General features: G+C 38.9%; 1 protein-coding gene across 2 annotated transcripts in view; it reads right to left on the minus strand.

Moving 5' to 3' along the window:
• The window catches only part of STXBP5L (syntaxin binding protein 5L), a gene marked incomplete at both ends in the record, with an annotated part of 196,325 nt that overhangs the window by 15,178 nt on the left and 157,301 nt on the right, over nucleotides 1–23,846 (minus strand). For both annotated transcript variants that reach the window (XM_084276050.1, XM_084276049.1), the window contains one exon: nucleotides 7,481–7,651. In XM_084276050.1, coding sequence (XP_084132176.1) covers nucleotides 7,481–7,651 — 171 coding nt within the window. The remainder of the gene's footprint in view (nucleotides 1–7,480; nucleotides 7,652–23,846) is intronic.

Below are 23,846 nucleotides of genomic sequence, written 5' to 3' on the forward strand. Positions count from 1 at the left end.
CTCCTCTGTGGCTTCAGTCACACACATATTTACAGGCTGATTAAAGTACAGATCAGTCCTAAGACTTGGGAAACCTTTTTATAGAGGCAGCAGACCAAAATAACAGGCTGACATGCATACACACAGCCTCAAAAAAAAAAAAATAATCTGCCAAAAGAACCCCAAAATCTAAACCAAAATCCATCAGGAAAAAAATCCTAAAGCAGCTGCCAGGCTGACTACAAAGCTTCTTACGGTGATCCTCACAAGTTCTTTTGAATAATAAAAAAGTTTAACATAGCATATACCAAATACTGCCCATTTCCATAACAAATTGGACAAAATCACACAAGAGACAAAACAACATATCCCCCAAACAGTTTTAGCCATTCTGTATGTGCCTATGCAACAGAAAAACTTCAAGCATAAAAGTATACTGGATCTACTAAAATGGAAATTCTATTGTACTTGCCATAGAATTGTTGATAAGGTTATTAGAGATAATGACTAAATATTCTTGAGTGGTTCATTTGCCAACTCACAGTGACGTTTCATTTCAAGTGCTCTATATGAAATTTTAACTAGATATAATCAAAAGAGTTAATCCGAAAGCTGAGGTAAATGCTGCAATGGAATTATTTTAAAGAAAAGCTACAGAAAATGCAATGACTCTGCTCTTAGCATTCCTAAAAAATTACAATGCACAGCAAATCCATGTTAGGATTCCTTGTTCAGAGGCATGTTTCTAGCACTAATATCTAAAAGGCCTTTCTAGTCAAGCGTAATTAAGCCAGAAAAAAACCTACATATTGGGAAATAAAAATACTACTAAAGAAAGGCAGCTTTCAATCACTGCTGGTGCAAGAAAACAGGAAAAAGTCCTCTTGGCCTTTACTTTCTCCCCAAGACATATCATATAGCCACACGTGGACATACATGCACAGAACGCTCCAATTTCTGTGTGAATACAGGCAAGGAGGAAAAAACTGGCAGTCTGGCAGCACAATCTCTTGAAGGCAACTAGGAAGTCATGGCAGGGAACCATTTTGAGAATGCAAACTGACTTAAAAAAGCAGAATACTTGGGAAGAAAACAATAGCCAAGAAATATAAAATCTGAAAGACTTCTCAGAGTTAGTTGTAATCTATCAAATCAAAGAGGACTGCATGCCAGCATATCTATGTCTGCACACATCCATATACCCACCAGCAATAAAAGTATAACTGCACTGAGTTTCCTCCCACAACTACTTTATTTTTATTCTAGAATGTCACCAGAACGTCAAAATTACACATAAAAATTCGATTGAAATACAGATTTTTCTTTTCCTATGCAGAAAGAAAGGCAGATGTTTTGGGCCTATTCTAGACTGAAATTCCTGGCCAGGCTGGGATCTCTGCTGTTCTAGACAGAAAGGGGGCTTAAACAGCTATGCAGGAATGCAGCTTTTAGACTGAGATGGGCTGTTCTGGATCTGTTGAAGGATTTCATTGACTAAGAATAACTTGCACTCAAATATGTTTTATTGTTGCTGATATATAAAAGCACAATCTTGATCTGATAATAAACAATGTAGTTTATACCCTGTTCAGTAAAGTCAAAGAAATGTAACTACTAACTCCAAAAAAATCTCAAAAACTTCTGTTCAAAAAGGACTAGAAGAAATTTAGAATTCAGAAATTAAACAATGGAATTTACTATATTTGTAGTCAAGTTTATAATGCAAATAAAATCTTATTGCAAGGAAGAAACATTTACTTAAAAGCATGTGAAAACAAGATTGTTTAGAATCAATAATATGCTGTTAAGAACTTGTAAAATTCTGTTTTCTTGCTAAAATTAGATATAGATATATTGAGCGACTACAGAATTTCTTAGTATTGCTGTGAGATTACTGCACTGATGAAACCAGAAAATACTGCAGGACAATATGTAACATTTTAAATAGTATAAATGGTAGTGCTGCATTAAATGGCTGGCTAATTACTGACAAAAATGTAACAAGCTATTTCATCTAGATACTAGAGGGTTTTTTTTTCCCAAAAAAAACCCTAAAAACCACCAAAAACCCCAGGCTTTGAAACTGAAATAGCAGTAATATTTAACTTGGAAAAAAAATCTACTTGAGTTTAAAAAGCTTTAGAGCTTTTCAAGTTTTTCCATGTTAGGTGAGGATACTGTGAAAGACATGGGTTTAAGCACTAACAGAACCACGCAAGCATAGACCCCACTCCTCAGCTACAGTTACTTGGCTGTTGAATTATTCTTCTCTGAGTGGGGAAGAAATATCAGCACTTTATGAAACCGAACAGTTTGCAATATTTTGACCATCCCTCCCCCCTCCATTTTCTTCCTATGATTCATCATTGCAAAGATGTTCTTCAAAGATTCTTGTCTCTATCAGGAATACTTCTGCACATATAAAGAGGTAAGAGTCAGCAAAATCTTGACAATCACCTAAGAGGAATGAAGTCAGAAGAATTTATTGTATGAAAGTTATTTGCAAATACACTTGGTGAAAAAGCTGGAAATACAGATCCTTCTTGTACCAAAAGACTGGATTTAAAGAAGTAGATTTTGAAATCCAGTGTGAGAAGATTGATTAATTATTCTAATAGATATGTTATGATTAGTCACCAAAATGTATTATCCTCTTAATAACATCAATTAGAAGATGTTGTAAAGAGCAGGAACTGGAAGCATTATTAAAAAAATATCCGAGCGTTATCAGTGCCTCAGAGACAGGCTTAAGAAAAGGTAAGAACCATCTACCCACACACAAAGGCTTTCTTTCAAAATGTATAAAAGTACTTAACACTGCTGAGATAGCAACCTCTAATCAAAATTCTACTCAGGTAGAATAATAAAATACCACCAAATACTAAGCTGAAATACTACCTCTCTTGCAAGGACATAAAATCTTCCTTCACCACATGAAATACGTATTAAAAAAATACTTTGTGAATGCATCTATTGTTTACCGTGGCTTATAGTCCTAAGAAGCCAATAAATTCTTAGCACAGATAGGATTTTTTTGCTTTATTTTCTAACAGCTCAACCAGAAGGTTTTGATTAAAGCCAGTTCCACATTTTGGAGAGAAAGCTTATTCTCAGTATATTCCTTCTCAAACTTTTTAACTTCTCACCTTCCTTCTCCCTCACCCGCCTCCTTAACCCCAGCCTAAGAATCTTTCAAGGATCATGTCACCTTCCACCACATTATTTAGTATAAAAACCTTCAGAACTAAATCAAACCACTTGCCAAAACACTACGCTTCGAAATTCAAGATGCATGAGGAATGCCAGAATGTCAGTCATTCCAGACAGATCCCTTAGCAGAGCTAGGGGTTAGAAGATTAACACCAGAGGCATCTGAAAAAAAGGTTAGACAAGTTGGACAGATGGCTTTGTTTTAATGAGAGAATATAGAGACTCAGAAAGTTATTTCAGTCTATAGACCTGCTGAAAGGTGACTTGTACACAAACATGCACACTCAAGGGCAAACCCAAACCATGCTCCACCATATTACATGTTAATATAAATGACTCTCAGGTCTGACTCGCTCTTTCTTCAGCAATCATTTCACTGACCTTACTGAGAGTTGTAATAGCATTTAAGTGACACCACTGATAGGGACTGTTTCTGTCACTTACTTTAATTTACTCTACATCCCTGAAAGGAAGCTGGATAACCATTTCCAGAAAGGGAAATACTTGCATATTAAACTTGACAGGTATTATAATTAGTGATGAATAATAGGATCTTTTGTGATACGGATACAACGAAAGCATCATCACACCCTCAAAAGTACCACTGTGTTACTAAATGTTTTGTACAAAAGGGTAGGTGGGACCTTAAGGGGTTGTAGGTTCTGTCTGCCAGTGGCCATACTTACTTTGGGAGGAGGGGAGGGAAAAAGAAAAGAAGCGGCATAAAATAATCAGGTAGTACCTTAGCCCAGTGGTATACAAGTAGTGTACAGCAGGACCTGCATACAAGAATTCCAGAAGAGTTTGGGAATTCATAGGATGTAGAAAACCACGCAGCAATAGAAACTGCTGTGGCAGTGATATGTTTTCCACCATGAGCTCTTTCAGTCCTGTTTAATATCTTCATTGACGACTTTGATGAGGGAATAGCATCCACCCTCAGCAAGTGCCAATGATACAAAGCTGGGAGGAGTGACTGACACGCAGGAACACTGCGCTGCCATCCAGCGAGACCTGGACAGGGTGGAGAGCTGGACAGGGAGAAACCAGATGAAGTTCAACAAAAACAAGTGTAGAGTCTTGCACCTGGGCAGGAACAACCGTTTGTATCAGTACAGGCTGGGGGATGACCTGCTGAAGAAGAGCTCAGTGGAGAAGGACCTGGGGGTCCTGGTAGATGACAGGTTGGCCATGAGCCAGCAGTGTGCCCTGGTGGCTAAGAGAGCCAATGGGATCCTGGGGTGTATCAGGAGGAGTGTGGCCAGCAGGTCGAAGGAGGTGATCCTCCCCCTCTACTCTGCCCTGGTCAGGCCCCACCTGGAGTATTGTGTCCAGTTCTGGGCTCCTTGGTATAAAAAGGACAGGGATCTCCTGGAGAGAGTCCAAAGAAGGGCTTCAAAGATGATTAAGGGCCTGGAGCATCTCCCCTATGAGGAAAGGCTGAATAAGCTGGGGCTGTTCAGTCTTGAGAAAAGAAGACTAAGGGGGGATCTAAGTAAAGTTTATAATTATCTGAAGCAGGGAATGCAGGGGGAATTGGCCAGCCCCTTTTCAGTGGTCTGTGGGGACAGGACAAGGGGCAATGGCTGCAAGTTGAAGCACAGGAGGTTCTGCACCAACATGCAGAAGAACTTTTTCACAGTGAGGGTGACGGAGCCCTGGGACAGGCTGCCCAGGGAGGTGGTGGGGTCTCCTTCTCTGCAGATATTCAAGACCTGTCTGGATGCCTCTCTGTGCAACATGAGCTGGGGAGCTGCTTTGGCAGGGGGGTTGGACCCGATGATCTCTTGAGGTCCCTTCCAACCCCTACGATTCTGTGATTCTGTGATATGACATTGGTACTTACCATATTTGTGGGGTGCATAAGAAAGTGGATGAAAGGTCCATGTTATGATCAAAAGCAATAACTAACATGGAGGAAAGAATGGTGATTGTGCAGATGAAAACTGCCCTTACGTGCAGGAGTTTGTGGACAACACAGAGTTCTATAAATCTGCTTTAGTACAATGTTCATATGAGAGCCATTAATTATTCCAGGTTAAAACTGAAATTTAGAGTAGGTTTAGTATTGAAGTAGGATTACTTCTAATAGCTGATTGCTGATTGTTACATGAAGCCCACAATGTGATCTAACAGTCTTGCTCTTCAGCCTATGACAATATTTGAAGAGTCCATGATGTTGAAATGTTCTCTTAAAGGAGAGATGGTTGGATGGTCACCAAAGAAATAGTGCCAGTTGAAATGTCACTACTCCCAAGTTTTTGACACTGCTCCCCTGCAGAAGGTTAATACTTGTCTAATAAAGTCAGAAAAAGAGATCATTTGGGCACTTCTCATTTGCTATTGAGCAAAGGCAGCTAGATAAAGTAACCCAGTATAGAAAGCTGTTTAAACCAAATGTTTCTGTACTTAAGCAGAAAGGGACAACTCAAAGGTTCCCTCTTCTACCAGTATCTGTTTTAGTGTGATAGCTTCTGATGATGGGAGGTGGCTTCTACCAAAGATCTAATGACATAGTTGGAAGTGAGTGGAACCATTTTGCAGAGAGCCTCTAACCAGGTTTTACTCTTTCCCATGGATGAATGTAGGTAAATGCTATTCTAGTCAAATGAAAGAAGTTGCTACATGGCACTGCAACAGACTTTGGGATATCAGCTCCATTCCAGTTAAGAACATAAACTTGAAACCATCTATGCCAAAGTATGATATTTTCTTATAGGGTCTCACACATATAGACACTATTTTTCTGTTGTGTGATCCCCACAGTTAATCAGAAGAGAGGCTGAAAAAGAATTTTCTGTTTTATGTTATTAAGAAAAAATTAAAACAAAAGATGCTAGCAATTTGCCACTATTAACAGAGATACTTGCATTAATTTGTATTTAAAAATAAAAAACAGACTGACTGATGTAATTCCTCTTGCTTTGTCTCTATTAATGATCAGCAAAATTAAGGAGTACTGGATGCAGTTGTAAAAAACTTCAGTGGTGCAGAAACTTTTAAGGTGGGTGAGTTGGGATAAAAATGACCCTTGTGAGACAGCGGGCTAGGGTCACGGTGTTGTCCATTGCCTGTCACTTATAGCATCTCATGGGGGTTCAGGCCATACTACAGCCCAGACAATAGCCATAGGAGATCATTCTCTCAGGTACTTTGGATATAATTCTGCAACGTGACTAAAACTAAACTTCAGATTTTAGAAAGAGTTAATTGTTCAATTTAATTATTATTAACATTGAAGCCCCTATAATTTCTATTGTTTAAATATTATTAAATTTTTACTATTACTAAAATTGCATACACCCAACATCACAGTCCTACAGCATTTGTTTTGATGCTATGCTTTTTCAGTTTTTCATAGACTGAAGCTTTACTGCACAGACAAGACATTGTGCTATTGCAAGAATGTGGGGGAGCTGGAAGCCTGGGTAACAGGGACAAGGCCACCAAAAACAGAGTTAGGAATAGGAGATTGAAGAAAGACACATCAGCTAAATGCTTCTGCTCAAATGATCTGCAGTGAAATAGCTGGCACTGCTGAAATTTAAATGGGCTTATTCTAAATTTTAAGCATGAGGCATTGCTATGAACAGCTCACTTTGTGTATCTCCATTTCATCAAAAACTCTGCACTCAGGTAGATCAAGATTTGAAGACTTTTTGCAACCATTAAAGAAAGAGACTTATTGTAAATATAAAAAAAAAAACAAAACTCTGCACTCAGGTAGATCAAGATTTGAAGACTTTTTGCAACCATTAAAGAAAGAGACTTATTGTAAATATAAAAAAATGATTAGATTACAGGCTGTAATTTTGCTTAGGGGATTGTAGCCCCTCAGCACAATCCCTGGGATTGTGGAATTTTATAAAGCCTTCTGTACCAATAAATAAATAAATAAATATGTGCAAAGCCTGAACTCACATTCTAAAAATATCTCACTCATTTTCAGACTTGTTAAGCAGAGACAATGAGAGGTTTCAACATTAGTTCTACTAGCTGTCACAATAACTGTACACAAGCAGCTATGAACACGCGCTTTTCCGGGAACAAATCACCTGAGCCATACAGGCCAGGAGATGGCTGTAAGGGTTTGGTGGGGTTCAGCATCCTGCATCCCGAGGCAGCACAGAGCTCAGGACCAGGCTTGTCAGTAACACCACTAACACACAAGGGTTGTTCTCATTCTAAACCATCAGGTGACGACAGCAGTTCAGGGCAGTGACTGGGACAAGGATGATGCTAAACTTACTTGCTTTCACAAATAGCTAGAGAAATATCCATTGCCACCCACCTTCTGTGGTGACCGGGAGAGAAATCTCCATGCAGGCTGCAGACTGTGCTTTTCTGAAGGGGGGCCTCCCAGGCCCTCGGCGGTTTGCTTTCGAGACGTCTGCGCTGGACAGTCGTTTTCCTGAACTGCAGCTCTGGGACGTTGGACTCGTGCAGTGACCGTTGACGTGATCTGGAAAGCGAATGCAAAGAGTGCTGGGTAAAGCACCAGCTCCCAAAACTCAGAATGGAGGAGAGATGGTACGTTCTGCTATTTAAGCATGCGGTAAGTCAAATCTTCTGAGAATGACTACTTGTTTGTTTTATCAATCCAACATGTGTATGTAGGGATAACTCACCATAATCGTTAAGGTATTTTGAAAAAAACCCAAGGATCACAGAACTGCTACACATTCTTACAGCTGCAGGTCTCACAGCACTTTGTTGACCTATCTACACGGGCAGTTCAAAAAGATAAAGCTGGTAACGCTGTCATCCCTGTTAGACACAGTTGTGTCTTCTAACAAATACCAAATAAATTTGAAAACTATCTTTCCTTTTTGCTCTCATAAAGAGCTGCAAGAGTAATTTAGCACAGGACAGAATTCAGAGCTAGGCATCTTTCCTACCTGACCTACAGCTGCTTGAAACAGACATCGAACTGCTGCTATTTGGGATAATCATAAAACTAGCCATAATATCACCAAGTATTTTTACTCTTTGTGTATCACACAGATATATTTTACTGCTAAGGGAACTGACTGCTGAACAATTTATTTGTCTGTTACAGACCTAACGATACGAGGCTGAGTGCTTGGACCCCTGCTAGAGGCCGTGGTCAATCAGCAGAGTATGTGCTGCTGTCTCATGGGCCGAGAAACAAAACATGGCGGCTTGAAACTCTGCCAACATTCGTCTGTTCTTCATTCCTGACAACAGGTCTTTAAACCACAATGAACTACTGGTCAGGGCTTAGACCTGAATTCTGAGTGGGTTGGACCAGATGACAAAACATTCATGTGATAGTTTTCTTCCTCTCGTGTTGGCTAAGGCAACATGAACAGAATTTTCCCCTCAACATGTCAAAGGATACACACCCAGGTATAATTAAATTATTTTTGGACAGCAGGCAAATCATACTTTCTGATTTAAGTAAAGTTACAGTGCCATGATAGCTGCACTGTACACGACGAAAAGCTATTCCTGTATTCAGGTGAATCCAACATACACTGTGCTATCATATCTAGTCTTCCAACCTGTAAGTAACATGCCTTCCATGTGAAAGCAGTTCAGTCTTAATGAACAAATTCGGAAAGAATTGTTCAGAATTAAGGTTTAGAAAGCAATTTAGTATCTGTGCTGCATAATGAGATGGCTCTGTAGGAGACACACCTTTCATGCTTCTTATCGTGTTTCTTAATACATGGCTGTTAACTGAGCTAACAGAGGCAATAAAACTGATGTGGATGATTCATTCAACTTATGGTTAAGGAATTTTAGAAAATATGCTGGAACTATTCATGTATTTCTGTAGAAGTTCCTTTGAGATCAGGGGCTTTGTTCAAGGGCACAGGCTGACTGTTCAACCTCAGCAACAGACACATCCTCATCCAGCTGCTTCCTTTCTTCAAAATTCAGTTTGTGTGAAGGAGGTTCAGCATGATATCTAATTATCTCCAGGGGATCCTAGGAAGTGGTGAGGAACATAACAGAGTAAAAAAGGAATCATATTCTATAGAAACACCAACAACATTTGTGAATTCCTGTCCATGAATGTTGTATGCGACGGGTACAGTTCACTTAAACTGCTATTCACTATGCCAAATTGTAAGAGAAATGCAGCTACGTTTCTCCTAGTATGATAGCTTATCTCAGCTACCTTCAAAGGCTCAAATTAAAGAAAACCATTAGGATTTGGGGACCTAGATCCATTTAGTTATTTTGACAATGCCCTTCTGAATATGTAAAGCCAGTTCCTGTCTAGAAAAACATTAAGTCTTATCCTAGAAGCTGCAGGGATATCCCTTCAAGTCTTGAAGTTGGTGAAATGTTAGTGAGTGCTACGATGAGTGGAAGAGGGATTTCAGTGAACACCAACAGACTTTTCAATATTTTAAAACTGCTCTGTTCTTCTGATTGGATATTATTTTTTAAATGTATACAACTAGGAGCAATGCAGCACTTCAAACCTTAGTAAATAGAAAAAAATCATACAAAGAATAATATAATTATGGGCTTTATGATTGCAACATCTTTGCTGAGAAGCTGGTAAGAATCAAGCAGATAAAGACCACCCAAATCTATGAGAAAATCCTATGCATTTAAAAATTAAATTCCCACAGCTTGTATGGTGTAAGCTCAGGGATACAAAATATTTCTAAAGAAAGCTTATGCACTATCTAAGAAAAAGATTCTTTACCACATTGTCTTAAAAAATGAAATGTGCAAGAGAAGTGATAAGGTAAAAACAATACTGATTTCCTACGGCAGGCTTTCTCAGGGAGATGGAGAATGTTCAGGCCCTTTGCCAAGATGACTGTGATGATTTAGTAGCCCTCTGAGACCTGAATCACCTGGACAGATGTCTTCCAATCACCCCAAAGAACAGATAGAGGAGGCTTAGAAAAACCTGGCTTTTCTCCAGATTTGGTCAATTTGTAGTGAAGAACAACAGTTTTAACTTTTTTCCATTGCTGGCTTACCGCTTTGTCATGTGGTCACTGAGGCCAGGGCAGCAGCCTATTCTCCTGTTTGTAGACAATGAACTAAATAGCCAGGGCTCAGTTTGCAGCTATTTTGTTCATTAATTTAATGGCTCATGTAAGCCATTGGAAGTAATCATGGCAGATTACCCCATGCTACAATACATTAGTCCATTTATAGATACTTAACTCCACTGATTTAAAAAATGATTGTAACATTGCATTATAAGATGTATTAAAATATACAACAGAGGAGTTCATGACATAAAGTTCTCTAATGTTCTCCACATGGTGCTTCTACAGTACAGGTCCTGATTGTTTCCCTTTGTCTGGGCTCATGGTTTTACCCATATAAATTAAAAATGCTTTAGCTATCCCTGTTGTCAAACAGTAGCACCATTCAGTGCAGTGTGCACCCCAAAAACTGCTTTAATAAAATACCTGCGCTGGGTGGAAGGCCACTGTGTCACACTAATTACCAGTGAGATGATGAGACAAAGAAAAAAAACGAAGAAGTAACATTACTGTGAACTTGATAGAAGTACTGAGAGATGCCTTACGAGGGATGCAATGTGCAACATGACAGCAGCAAGCCTGCTGGAGAGCCTCAAATTGATCTAATATTTTTTGAGGACCATTATGCAGACAGGAAACAGATTACATATCTGCATGCTGAATTTAGTTTTCACACAGTAATGCGTATATATTATACAACCTGCTTTGTCATACAGCTGTTTTAAACTACTTGATGAGCTCTGCAAATAGCAAAGGAAATGAAGGATTTACCAGTTAAAAGTGGAAGCCTTACTAAAACAAAAGTTCTTAAAAATTTCAGTAAGAAAGGAACATGCATTTGCAGTTACTTCCTAGAAATTTTTGTTACACTAGACATAATAAACCCAAAATGTAAGACCAACCATTTTTTTTTCAGTTCTAATAAACTGAAGAAGTTTTCACAAGAAAAACTACCTGAAAATCAGTTCTTACTAATGATTTTACTAAACTGGGAGGTTGAGAACAAAGGAATTTAAATACAACTAATTAGAAGCATTATAATATCATGCTAAGTTGTAAGGAAGTAATCAAAAAAAGAGCAGGTGAGAGGACAAGAGAGAGATGCTTTAACGTGAAGTAGAAAGAATGTGAAAATTTGATCCCAGAGAATCTCCTCAACCAGTGTTAATGAATCCAGGCTCTGCTGTTAAAGGGAGGAAAAGTCTATCTTTTTCCACTGGGAGATTTTCATGTATTATCAGTAAATTAGATGTGGGATAATAATTATGGTTGTGACTAACCTTTTTTCTACACAGGAAAAAGATACACATTTAAATAAAGAAAAAAGAGATCTCATAACTGTACACACGGCCTGTGGAACGGTCTCGAGGTTGCATGTAAAATAACCAAGGTTGGTGTAAAAGCATCATGATCATTCATTAGTGAGAACACAGACTGACACCTTAAACTTTTAACACCTTATTCTTAAAAGAAAATCCCTTACAGGGTGTCAGGACCACAGTTTTCTCTCAGTGCCGTTCTGTCACCCTGGCAGGAGAGGAGGTGTGAGCCCGGGCAGAAGAGGTCAGTACACATACGTATATTTTCACGACTTCTTCAGTCTGAGCAGGAAGAACGAACTGCCCTATTGATATACTCCTAGTACATTTAGGTCCACACTAAGAGTACAACATAATGCCATTGTAATATACTGCCTGTGTAAAAGAATAGTATTCCTATCCTGATAACAAATTCCTATGATGTGCTTGATCCTAGACAGTTTTCTGAAAGCAGGGTGAACACAATTGTGTTTCAGAGAAATAAAACACTGTGAAGTGGTTGAAAATGTTGCGTTTTCACTGGCAGAGCCCCTTGTAAAACTAGCATTTCTGCCTGCAGTTATGAACAATGAAAACAGAGTGCAAAATAAACACTATGCAAATAAAGAACACTAAGAATATATTATCATATGTCATAACATCACCTTTATGTTACTACAGCTGAGAAACCAAACCTGGCAGTGTAATTCTAAAAATAAATCTAGCTTTGTTCCCTCAGAACAGGGGAAAAGCTTGAACCACTTGGATCTAATGCTGCTTGTCAGATTTCTCTGCTGAATTTCTAGTGATCATATAACACCACGCCACTGGACTGACTTGTCTCAAAAAGTACCTAGCACTCAGTGTGCCTCTGCAGAATAATGTAACATAAATTGTTGCTGTGCTTTGTGCAATAAACAGGGAACACAGATGGAAAACTTCATTTAATTCTGAAACATAAGCATGAAGCATGATACATCCTGAGCTCTAGAGAGCACAACACTGAAATATGTCAATAGAGATGAACCACATGACTACCTAGGACATCAACTAGTGCTGTGCATCCCTTACTGGTAGCTTTGCACCTGCATTTTCAAGATGGAAAAATCTGGGTTTAATTATCTGTTTCTGGAAATGAAAAAATTTTCAAAGAAGTTGGACTGGAAACATTTTTAACTTGAACTTGACAAATAAAGAATGACACATATGAGCTGGAGAATTTCTAAAGAAAACTCCATTTTTCCATCTGAAATTAATGAACAAAATGAAAGATAATTACAACAAATGTGTTTGTAGTCTAGTCTAACCAGATTCTTTAGGAGATTCTTGCACTGACTTCAAAAAATCTTGTTTTCGTTTGAGCTAGCACCACTCCATAAATCCTAACATGTAAATAATTTGCTTGCAAATACTCAAGAGAAAGAGGCACAAACATGGGCAAATGACTAATTCCAAATATAATTAAGCTTAATTTTTATGCAGCAATCAAAATATTCTAAAAAAAAATCAAAGTTTAAAAGTTCCCAAATTGTTAACATTATGCATTGCTAATTTTGGACAGGTTTCATATCAGGTAGATAATAATAAATTAACTTGTAACGATTGTTTATTCTTATTTTAATGTTGCAAACCCAGATTTTATAGTTTATAACTTCTGCTTCAGAGATCTTATTTATCCTTCTTTTGTTATCACCTTGCTGTCAAAATAATTATACATGGAAAATGATCACTTTCTAAACATTTTTCTGCTTGTACACCCAGGTCAGTTTCTAGGACTTTGGACTTTGCTCTAAATCCCAACAAGGTGATTGGACCAGCTCTCTTGTGCCTGAATCTCTGCTCACAGGTGACAGGCTGTGAGAGAACTCAATCTCAAACCAAGTTACTTGCTACAGAGGACCTCTGGGTCCAGGCAGGTCTGGTAAATCTATGTGTAGCCCCAGATTTTGATTGTGGGAGGGTATTAGAGCCTGAGAATCGTGGAGAGACCACAGAAGGGAAGAATACTACATATATGCTTGCGCTGCTTGAAAGGAGTGGAAAATGACTTACCTTTGAGAGTCCTCAGCAAGGAACTCTTCTCTAAAATAGAGAACTTAGGAACAATGAATATCTATTACATTGTGACCCTAACAGTTGCCTATCAGTTATCATCAACTCTTCCATGTATGATGATCTTTACTGCTTGTTTTGTTGTTTCAGCTAGCAAATTCCACTGCTGTTTTGTGGTGACTGTATTTAACTGTACCTGTTACAAACATTTTAGTTATAGTACCATTTTGAGAATTTTAAGCACTTACCTTTCCTTAAAAATACTTGCTTCTTAAATCTTCCATACAGATCAATTCTTTTTTTTTTTTTTTTTTACTTTTAAATCTGGAAGCATTAGAAGTCAGAGCACAGGCCCTTTCTGCATTTGAAATATAACCACACACCACATGCCTATTCCATTGTAATAATTGGCAGAGTTAACCTGCTGATCAGCTCTTGTTGCTTTTAAAAAATTATTATTATGGTTATCTGGATTGGCAGAGTGCTAATATATCTATTAATGTTGGCTCTCTCTTAAAAATGCTTGACCATAAACCTTCTCTTATTTAATTAAGGAAGAAACTGCTGCTATCACACACCTGACCTTCGGCAGATGAAAGGAGACTTCTGTCTAGCAGAGTGACAGCTACAGAATATCAAATCCAAACCTGAAAACGTGAAATTGCAGGGAGGCCAAATGGTTAAAACCACCTGTGTAAAAGTGAGAGCCTTTAGTCCAACCTGCAATGCTTTTCATCTTAATAGTGATCAGACCTGCAGCAAAAGATGCAAACCACTTCCTCCCGTGAATCAGCGAGAGCACAGCCAGTAGCTTGAGGGATGTAATCCTTCCCTCTGTTTGGAACTTGTGAGGCTGCATCTCGAGTCCTGTACCCAGATTTGGGCTGTCTGCCACAAGAAAGACATTGACATACAAGCTCCAGTTCAGCAGGGCCCTGTCCACCAAGCTTGTAAGGGAGTTGGCACACAGGGTGTTGGAGGAGAGGCTGAGAACTGGGGGAGGGGGTTCAGCCCTAAGAAGAGATGACTGAGGGAGACCTTATTGCTGTTTGCAACTACCTGATCTGAGTAAGATCTTCTTCTATGGAGAAGAGAGAGCCAGACACTTCTCAAAGGTTCACAGTGATCAGATGAGGTAAACAACACAAAGTGGGACATGGGAAATTCTGTTAAAGTATGAGGGAAAAACTTTTTTCCTGTGTAGATGATCAAAAACTGGAAGAGGTTGCCCAGAGAGGTTTCCTTGTCCCTGGAGGTATTCAAGGCTCACCTGGACACTGCCCTGACCTAGCTGGTCTAACTAGACACGCTTTGAGCACAGTGATGACCTAGATAGCCTCTAGAGATCCCTTCCAACCTTAATTATGCTATAATTTTAACTACAAGAAGAGTTCAGATTATTCCTCAATTCAGTTGTTCTTTCCAGACTGAAAACTGAACAGAAATTATTCCATGCTTCTGGAAGGAAGCACACACTGGGCAGTCCACAAAATCCTTTGCATGTAAAAATACATGTAATTTTCAACTTATATTGCCAAGTAATTAATGAAGAGCATTGTTACAGCTAGATGTCTGCATTGCCTTTTATAAAAGTGTCAGACCAAGGAGGAAAGCAGCTTGTATAATTTCAGAAATTCTGGAATATTCTTTGGCATTGTAAACAGAGTTACAGATTCAGAGCCAGGAAAACTAGTACAGAATGCTCCACTTGAAATCAGTTTGTTCAATGCAGCACTAAGCAAAAACAGATTGAAAGCTACAGAACTTTGCCAGTGTCTAATATCTGCTGTAAAATACATTGAAAAGGTAAAGCAAGAATTGCTGTAACCCCACTGCTCATCCTTAGAATAAAAATGAGGTCATCTTTACAATATCCAGCTACTGTTTCATAGTCTTGGAGGCATCCAGGCAGCGACACTTCTCTCGCAATGAAAGACAAGGGCAATGAATGGTGGATATTTTCATATTCTAATTCTATGATAATATGCATGAAACTTCAAGGAAAGAAAAAACACGTTCCACAAAACTGTGCAAAATGGGCAAAACGGAATACAGTGTGACAACCAAAGCTCTTTTGTGTTTTATGAAGCCAACTTTGAGAATTAAAGGGTTTGGGCCCTTGCATCAGAAGACATTTCTCAAATCCTTGAAAAAAAAAGAGCTTATTTGGGTGTTTGTCTAGTTTTTCCCTGCTGTCATTAACTCTGACCTGGTACAGAATTCAGTCACTGCTTGCAAATATCTGCAAAAAGCATAGGAAATTATATTAATCTTTTCAAGATCACAGCCTAGCAAGAGGAAACAAAAGATGTCTGTCTGCATTTGCATTTTCTTTTGTTCTTTGGCTAATAAAGCCTAGGTGATAGGATACACTTCTACAGTGAAACCATCTGTTCACAGCAATTAAATAAAAATTAGTGGTTACCGAGTATCTCCATCTTTAGTTAAGATGTCTGTCTAGCTCCTGTGATCATCTGAAAACTCTGAAAGCTTTTAATGAAATGAGCACAAATACTTCCTGAAGGAAAAATACAAGCTTATGCTTCAAGTTGAAGCAAATTTAGACAACTCCAGTTCTATCTGTCTGGATAGATCCCAGATTATCTATTTGATTAAATTATATTAGGATTAGGCCCATAATTAATTTCACTGCAACAGTGCAGGGAAACCTAGTTGTTCTTTTTGGAAAAGTTTGGGAGGCAATATTAGGTTCAAAACTAAAGATATTATTATTCAGAGCTGCCTCTGGAGGATAACAGGGGAACTGTACACTATGTGCAACAGCAATATGACATCCTCCTTCTGGCCAACCCAAATAAACATGGGGTTGCTGTGATCCACAGTAGCTAAAACTATCAAGAAGTTCCAAGGTATCCCCACCTACGGCGAGGTCTCACATTTGGGTGCGGAGAGGTGGCATCCACAGGTGACAAGTTCTTGAGCAAGGATAGATAATAATCACTACATCAAAACAGAAGGATGTTGAGGTCAACTTCATCAGCTATACAAGGGTCAAAATGAAGTCCCAAGGTACCTTTATGAAAATACTGACAAAGTTTAACTAGAACACCCTCAGTCCTAAGTTCACACATTATTCCCTTAAATGCTAGCTAACTACTCCCCAAGCAATTCTCAGTACTGGCAGCACTTCCACCTGAAATAGATTTAACTTCCACTTAACCTCTGCTATCACAATTCAAAGCAAAGTGAAAGCAAGGACATCACAGGAGCCAGATCCCACGGATGGAGCAGAACTGTGTAAGCTGCCAAATACTAATGTATTTCCCAATTAACTGCGTTCAGTGCTGGGAGCAGTCAATGTATCAGCACTCTGTAAAAAGCCATGAGCCAGGGCCAACGGGATGGATGTACAGTATCTTACTGTTTCAATGTGACCTGAATATCTACAAGAATTGTGGGCTCACTGAGAGTATTGTTATCCCCTTAACAATCAGGCTACGGGTACAATCTCAAGCAACAGCCAAATAGTAGATAAATAATCTTTAAGAGCTCTGACAGTGTATCCAGGACATTTTGGAGCAGAGGAAAATGAAATGTAGACATTATTCATCACCGTTTCCAGGAACTTTCATTTAAATTTTGTGCCTTGGAGAAAAAAAAAGGGGGTTGCCAGCCTTTTGTAAACTATGCTATCTACAGTTCCGCACAGATTTAATGGCTAGAATAATCAACAGGAATTTTTTTGCCCTTCTAAGAATCACGAAGGAGAATTTAAACATTTTGTTTTGTTTCAGTTTTAGTTTGGGGTTTTTTTTTTAAACCCTTCCTCTGCAGTTGATTAGTCAGGAGTAACAGCCATACTTTAACTTTTACAGCTTTCCTTAATTATCCTGCTTCCCAATTTTTAGGGTATTGTGGGTGGTTTTGTTTGTTTGGTTTGTTTTTTTTAAAAAAACATTTATCTGCCTTCAATTAGTCAATATATTCCAAGCAGTGCTTAAAATATTGTCTGGCTTCCAGCATGATTACAGGAAAGCTGACGGTAAGGAAGCTTCTTCTCTGGTATGTGACTTTAAAAGTTGTCTGATTCAAGATGCTGAACAGAATTGAATCTTAATTCTGATTCCTATATTATACAATATAGTATTGTATCATGGGTACAAAGCTGGTGAAGGGTTTAGAAGACAAATCTTATGAGGAGCAGCTGAGGGAGGTGGAATTGTTTAGTCTAGAGAAAAGGAGACTGAGGGGAGACCTTATTGCTCTCTACAACTACCTGAAAGGTGGGGGTTGGTTTCTTGTCCCTGATAGCCAGTGACAGGACAAGAGGAAATGGTCTGCAGTTGTGTCAGGGTAACTTTAGGTTGGATATTAGGAAAAATTTCTTTACTGAAAGGGTTGTTAGATATTGGAACAAACAGCCCATGGAGGTGGTTGAGTCACCACCCCTGGAGGTGTTTAAAAGAAGAGTAGATGTTATGCTTGGTGACATGGTCTAGCATTGGACCTAGTAGGGCTGGAGAGATGGTTGGACTCAATGATCTTGAAGGTCTTCTCCAACTTAAACTATTCTGTGATTCTATGATTCTGATAAAGCCATTATCACTTCTAGTTCAATGATTTCTTTCTTCCTTTCCTAAAAAAACTATAAATCCAGTCTTTTATACAAAGAGATTGTCTTTTTTTTCTTGTATTCTGATTCAGGTTCTAAATCTATTTCATACTATGTGTCCTACAAGTTTATATATTTTTAATAATAGTAACAAAAAGAAATTTGATTTGTAGGATACCATTTAGCTTTAGGTCCTATCCTATGGATATTTTGATACTCTATGTATTCACTTTACCTCTTAATAGCTGGCCATTAATTCAGTGATAAATATTAATTTTGCAGGTCAATAGCTGCCTACATCATTCATTTTACCATTCTGGAGTATTATCAGTACTACAATTTTTCACTCCAATTTTTTTTGGGGGTGTATTCCTACATTCTTAATTTCTCAAACATTGCTTTTAACTTTAAGTTATTTCAACTAAATCACTCTGTGCTGAAATCTGCACAATCTGGGCTGAATTTCCCAAGCAATTTTTCAACATTTACTTTATTGGGAGCTGCTAGTGATTTTCTAACTTCCTCAGTCATTTATAATGTGGAAGACATATTTATTTCCCCGACTTTTGCCTTGGGAACAGTGCTACGTTGGTTAATACATGCACCTAATTCCTAGTGAAAGAAATTAAGTTCATCTGCTTTATGCAAGGATGTGATCCAACTTTAATTTCTATCTCCAAAACAACACTCAACATAATGAGGCATGGCTACATGGCTTTTTCAGTGATCTTACATGAGAAACTGCCCAGGAGAGCAAAACTAGAAAGGACTCTGACACTGAGAATATTTAAAGACAATTACAAAAATCTTCATGTGAACCACATATTCCAATCCAAATGCCAGGAGAAATCCTATTTATGTGAATGATCTGCCCCAAACATTTTTAGGTTTGTAATGTTGATGCAAGATGTTGAATTTTCATTTTAGGTTTTTGGAGGTGAAATTTCTGCTCTCCCTTACTATGCATTTCCACTGAAATGTTAAAGAATTGAGAAAAAGTTTACAGCAAACTGTGTACTTAATGGTTGGCTGAGGTTAGGCTCAAGGAGAGAACTGAGACACAAATGAGTGATTTCTGATCTGATTTCTCAGAAGTTCAAAGAGACCATAAAATAAACATGTTCAACCATCTTACTGCTGTTGTGGCATGGAATCTGTACATCAAATAAAGAATACAGACTGGCGCATGCATTGGGTGTCATAGGCAGAGATAAACATCACTGATGACCAGTTGTAACGGCTCTAGGGTGTCAAAAGTTCTGGAGCCTTTTCATAATAAAATATTACACACACAGTGTGTAATGACTGGCAAAATGTGTCTACATGATATAAATGAATATTAAACAAGCAAAATGCTGAGAGCTGCCAACAGAACTGTATGGGTTAATAGGTGGGTTTTAGAAAGCCTTTTCAGACGGAACCTCCAAGGTTATTGTGTTATCTCATGAATCAGTTGGTAAAATGTTTTGCCAATGAATGTAAGGAAGTTTAAAGCTGCTGGCTTTCGCCTACCGTACCAAGATCAGTCTTAAGATCTGTTGGCAGACTTAACTTTCTTGATCCTTTAACTGAAACAACAGAAAAAGGAGAAAGGCAGTTGTTAATAAGTAAGAAAGAAAAAAAGGAGCGAGGGAAAACAACATGCCATCTTCTGGTTAATACCATGTTGCAAATTTTTAGCACCTTTTAAAAATCAGCATATAAAGGCAGAATTATGGTTTAAATATTTTCATGTACACCATTCAGCAAAATAAACGTAACTGAACAAAGCAGCACTGGAAAAACAGTACTCCAGCTCTCAAGAAGTGAATGGTGCTTTACACAGCTTTGGCTGTGTGCTGCAATATCTTACCTTGTGGTGACAGGAATGATTAAAAAAAAAAAAGAGAGATTAAGGCAAATATTGCAAATGCTGGTTATGCAGCATATCAGAAATATTTAAACACCTGGAAACCAATTTAGTAAGAAATGCAATGACATTATGACTTCTGATGACATCATACCTCAAGAAAACATTTGAAAAAGAGAGGGCATATTGCACAGGTAATGGAGACAGAACACACTATTCTAGTATTATGGAAAGGAAGACAGATTGCACAGAAACTAAATACAGCAGCCTCAGGATATAATGTGGTGTTATCTAGATATCAAAATATTGCACTTAATTTAGTGAAGTTTTAGTTATCTGTTGTGTTCCAGTTATGCAACAAAACAATGATTTTGCTTCTGTTCAAAAATGTTTTCATTTCCTTACACACAAGCACATTTTTAAACAATGAACACCAGAGGACTGAAATGAAGCATGTCTTGTAGCAGTCAAAACAGTGTTAAATTTATTAAAAGAACGCCTTAAGAAATCCTTTGTTAGTTATTCAGAAGTCTTAATTTCCAATATGATTCTTTCATCTTGCATTCATTCAGTATTTTTCACATTGTTTTCTGGCTTTTACCCCTTACCCATACTGTCTGTTAATAGAGATAAACAATTAAGCGTTTGTCAGTTAACTGGTCTAGTTCTAAATAAAGTCCCACATGGTAAGTTTCACAGTGACAGAAACACTGGGACATTATGAATATAAGGAACAAATTGTTTGTAATTCCTATTTAATAAGCTTTTAGGTCAGAAGGATGCCCCAAACAGACACCATTTCAAGTCACAGAGCTCCTAAAAAGAAAATCTGTTGCTTTTTTTTTTTTTTTTTTGGTTTTTTTGCAAAGTGTCATATACTACAAAGCCTGTAATGTGGCAGAAGCAAACATCAGTTGGCACCTACAGTAAGTGTTTTTCTTTCTTTGGGGAAGTGTAAGGGAGCCCTTCAGGCTTTTTGAGCAACAATTCGGTATCTATAGAACCAGAACAGCCCTCCCAGTAACCCATTTCTAGCTGTCATTGTAGACGGATGCTTTGGGACAAGGTGAAGAGATCTCTTCAGATCAACCCAACATCAAAACATACATCACTAACACCACCACTACATGAAAATTCTCTAATCTGGATAGCAAGCATTAACCTCCTACATCCATTCTAGGCATTCACACAAAGGGCAGTTTGATTTTCAGAACAGCCTTTGAAAAGCATTCAATTTATCTGAGCAGCTGTCACGCACTCTTTCAGGCTGTGAATGGAGGCTACTGCTCCAGCAAATCAGTGCTTTGCTGCAGAGAAAGAGAAAGAAGCATCACTTGTGATACAATCTCCTTTAAAGGAAAGGACAACATCTGGTCCAACCAGCCCTCTGAAAAAGGATTAACAATTCCTAAGGAAGACTGTGAGACACTTTACTAACAGACAAAAATCTAGATTAGGATATTTCAGGGCTATAAAACCTAGCTGCATTTAACACTAAGGAGCTTCATTAGTGCTGTCATCACGGAGGCTCTGAGCTTTGCAAAGTGGTGATTTAACCTCTTCTATTTCTATGTTACAGGTGTTTCTGTATAACAGGAATTACACATCTTGTGTTATATGCCACAGCTGCTTCCAAATTGTGCTGTATGTATGTCTGCACTGCAAGGCAGCAGGACTAGCTCCCAACTGTTTGCCTGAAGGCTCATACAGGACATGCAAAGTATGCACTTTCTGCTTCCTCTGAAGGACTCTAAACAGGCTTGATTCAGGAGCTGCCACAGCTGCTTACACACAAATTAGACAGACCATGGTGAAGGCTGCGAGCTAAGTAACACAGGGGGCCAATGGGCTGAGGATCAGAAAGGAGTATACAGTTGATGAGCTGGTTTATGGGTACAGGGATAGAGTAGGTGACATGGTGAGTAGGGCTGAAAGACAAAGAAGACACACAGCATGATAAAATGAAGGAAGTACAGTTGAAGAAGCCAAGAGGTACTCCTACCACCATCTCCACATTTGGAAATTTTTGGCGTAGGACATTGTTGTGCTAGGACACAGCATGGACCACTGTCAATAGACCATATCTTTAAGGACAAAAACAAAAAGGAGGGGGTCACTTTACTGTGATTAAAGCTCTGCATGTTACTTTTTTTTGGTAAAATTACAGTTTTACTACTAAACTGATCAGAATATGGATATTTTATGTTGCTGAGAAAGAGCTTTTGAAAACCAGATTAAATTATGAATGAAGTAGAGTATAAAGGTTCAAGAAGCTAGCAGAGTTTGATACCATTATTTGCTTGCATTCATGCTGGAGGCAGCCAGCAGAAATTGTGATGCCACACAAGGCAAGACAGCCCCTGCCCAAAAGATCTTAAAGAGTAAACAGTCAAGTTACCCAACTGTGGGATGTGAAAGAGGCACAGTCAGTGTTCATAGGTACAGTCTGGCAGCTAACTAAACTGAGCACCCAGGTCTCCAGCCTGGACAACACCCTATCTTGCAGCCATATTTTCCCTGTCTTTCAGTGAAAACACCCAGGCACAACCTACAAACAAATGTGCACTCACAGCTATGATATTCGGTGGTGTGTTTCCCTCAGCTGTTACAGCAGGACTGTAGTCAGAGAATTTATTATTTTTCAAAATTAAGGGGAATTCATACAGCTCTTTTCCTGTCAGGTAGCTTCTGCCTGCATAGTACTTTGGAATATCAGTCCCAGTCTCCTTCTGCTAAAACATGGATTTAAGAGCCTAATATTTAGATACTCACTTGGACAAGGTACATGGTAATGTCCTGGAGGTTTGGCTGCTGGGGCTCAGAGCCAGCATAGACACAGCTGTCCTTTAGTGGTCCAAGGCAGAGCGCCCCAGGCAGCCCTTCCCCACTGGAGCTGCTTTCAAGCTGAAATTCTCACCCCACCCCTGAGCTAGAGCTCCTTGCTGCATTGCTGCCATGCCTGTGCCTGGCTAGTGCCCTGCTCATGCAGACCTGGATTCATGGACAGACATCCTTCCCCGTCCCTGGACCTGCCTGGTGATTGCCAGGCTGTGTTTGGCCCTGGTGACCCTCCCCAGAACTACCCTGCTTAGCTCCTGTCTTCCTGGTCCCTCCTGGCTGCTGGGGCCCTGTTGGTGAGCTCGGGCTCCCTGGAACCATGAGCACTACGGGCTGCACGGGGGCTACCCCCATTGCTCCCCCTGACCCAAGCGCCATGGCCCAAACCCCGCTCCCTGTTTCTTCCCCTCTGCCAGCTCATCCTGCTCCCTGTTCCATCCTAACCCCTGCATGCACATCCCTTCTCAAGATCTTAAGCAAGCACGAATTCACCTGATCAGAAAGGCCCTCACAGATTGGAAAAAGTGATAAAAAGTCATAAAATGCAACTTGTGTCCACAGTGCAGGAGCTAATCCCTTTTACAAAGATTAACTTGCCTTTTGACTAGCAAACATTCTTTTTCATTTAATATAAATAAATAGAAATGGTTATGCTGGCAGTGTTATCAATAATAAAGTTTCAAAATAAATTACATTCTATGTTTCACACACACAGTGTTGCTTGCTTGTTTTCCATAAGAATATAATTTTCAACCTGAGTCAAATTTCTTCAGCTACTTTACAGTTACCCATAAATTAAAAAAAGAGCAACTGTTAAAAAAAACCTTGAGAATATTCTTCTTGAAACAAAGCTTATTAAAAACATTTCATGTAGGAAAGTGAGAGTTTGGCATGGCATGGGACTAATCCCAGCAGATTTAACCAGTGGAATGAATCAGGATAGCAGCACTTAGAAATCACAGGATGTATAAAAACTTGTAATCTTGCCATCACGGACCTGTTCCAAAGCTCATGGGTATCAATTGTGGAAATCTTTCCATAGCCTTCTCTAAGTTCTGTAG

The sequence above is a fragment of the Gallinula chloropus genome, assembly GCF_964237585.1.
Source record: "Gallinula chloropus genome assembly, chromosome: 1".
Taxonomy (NCBI): domain Eukaryota; kingdom Metazoa; phylum Chordata; class Aves; order Gruiformes; family Rallidae; genus Gallinula; species Gallinula chloropus.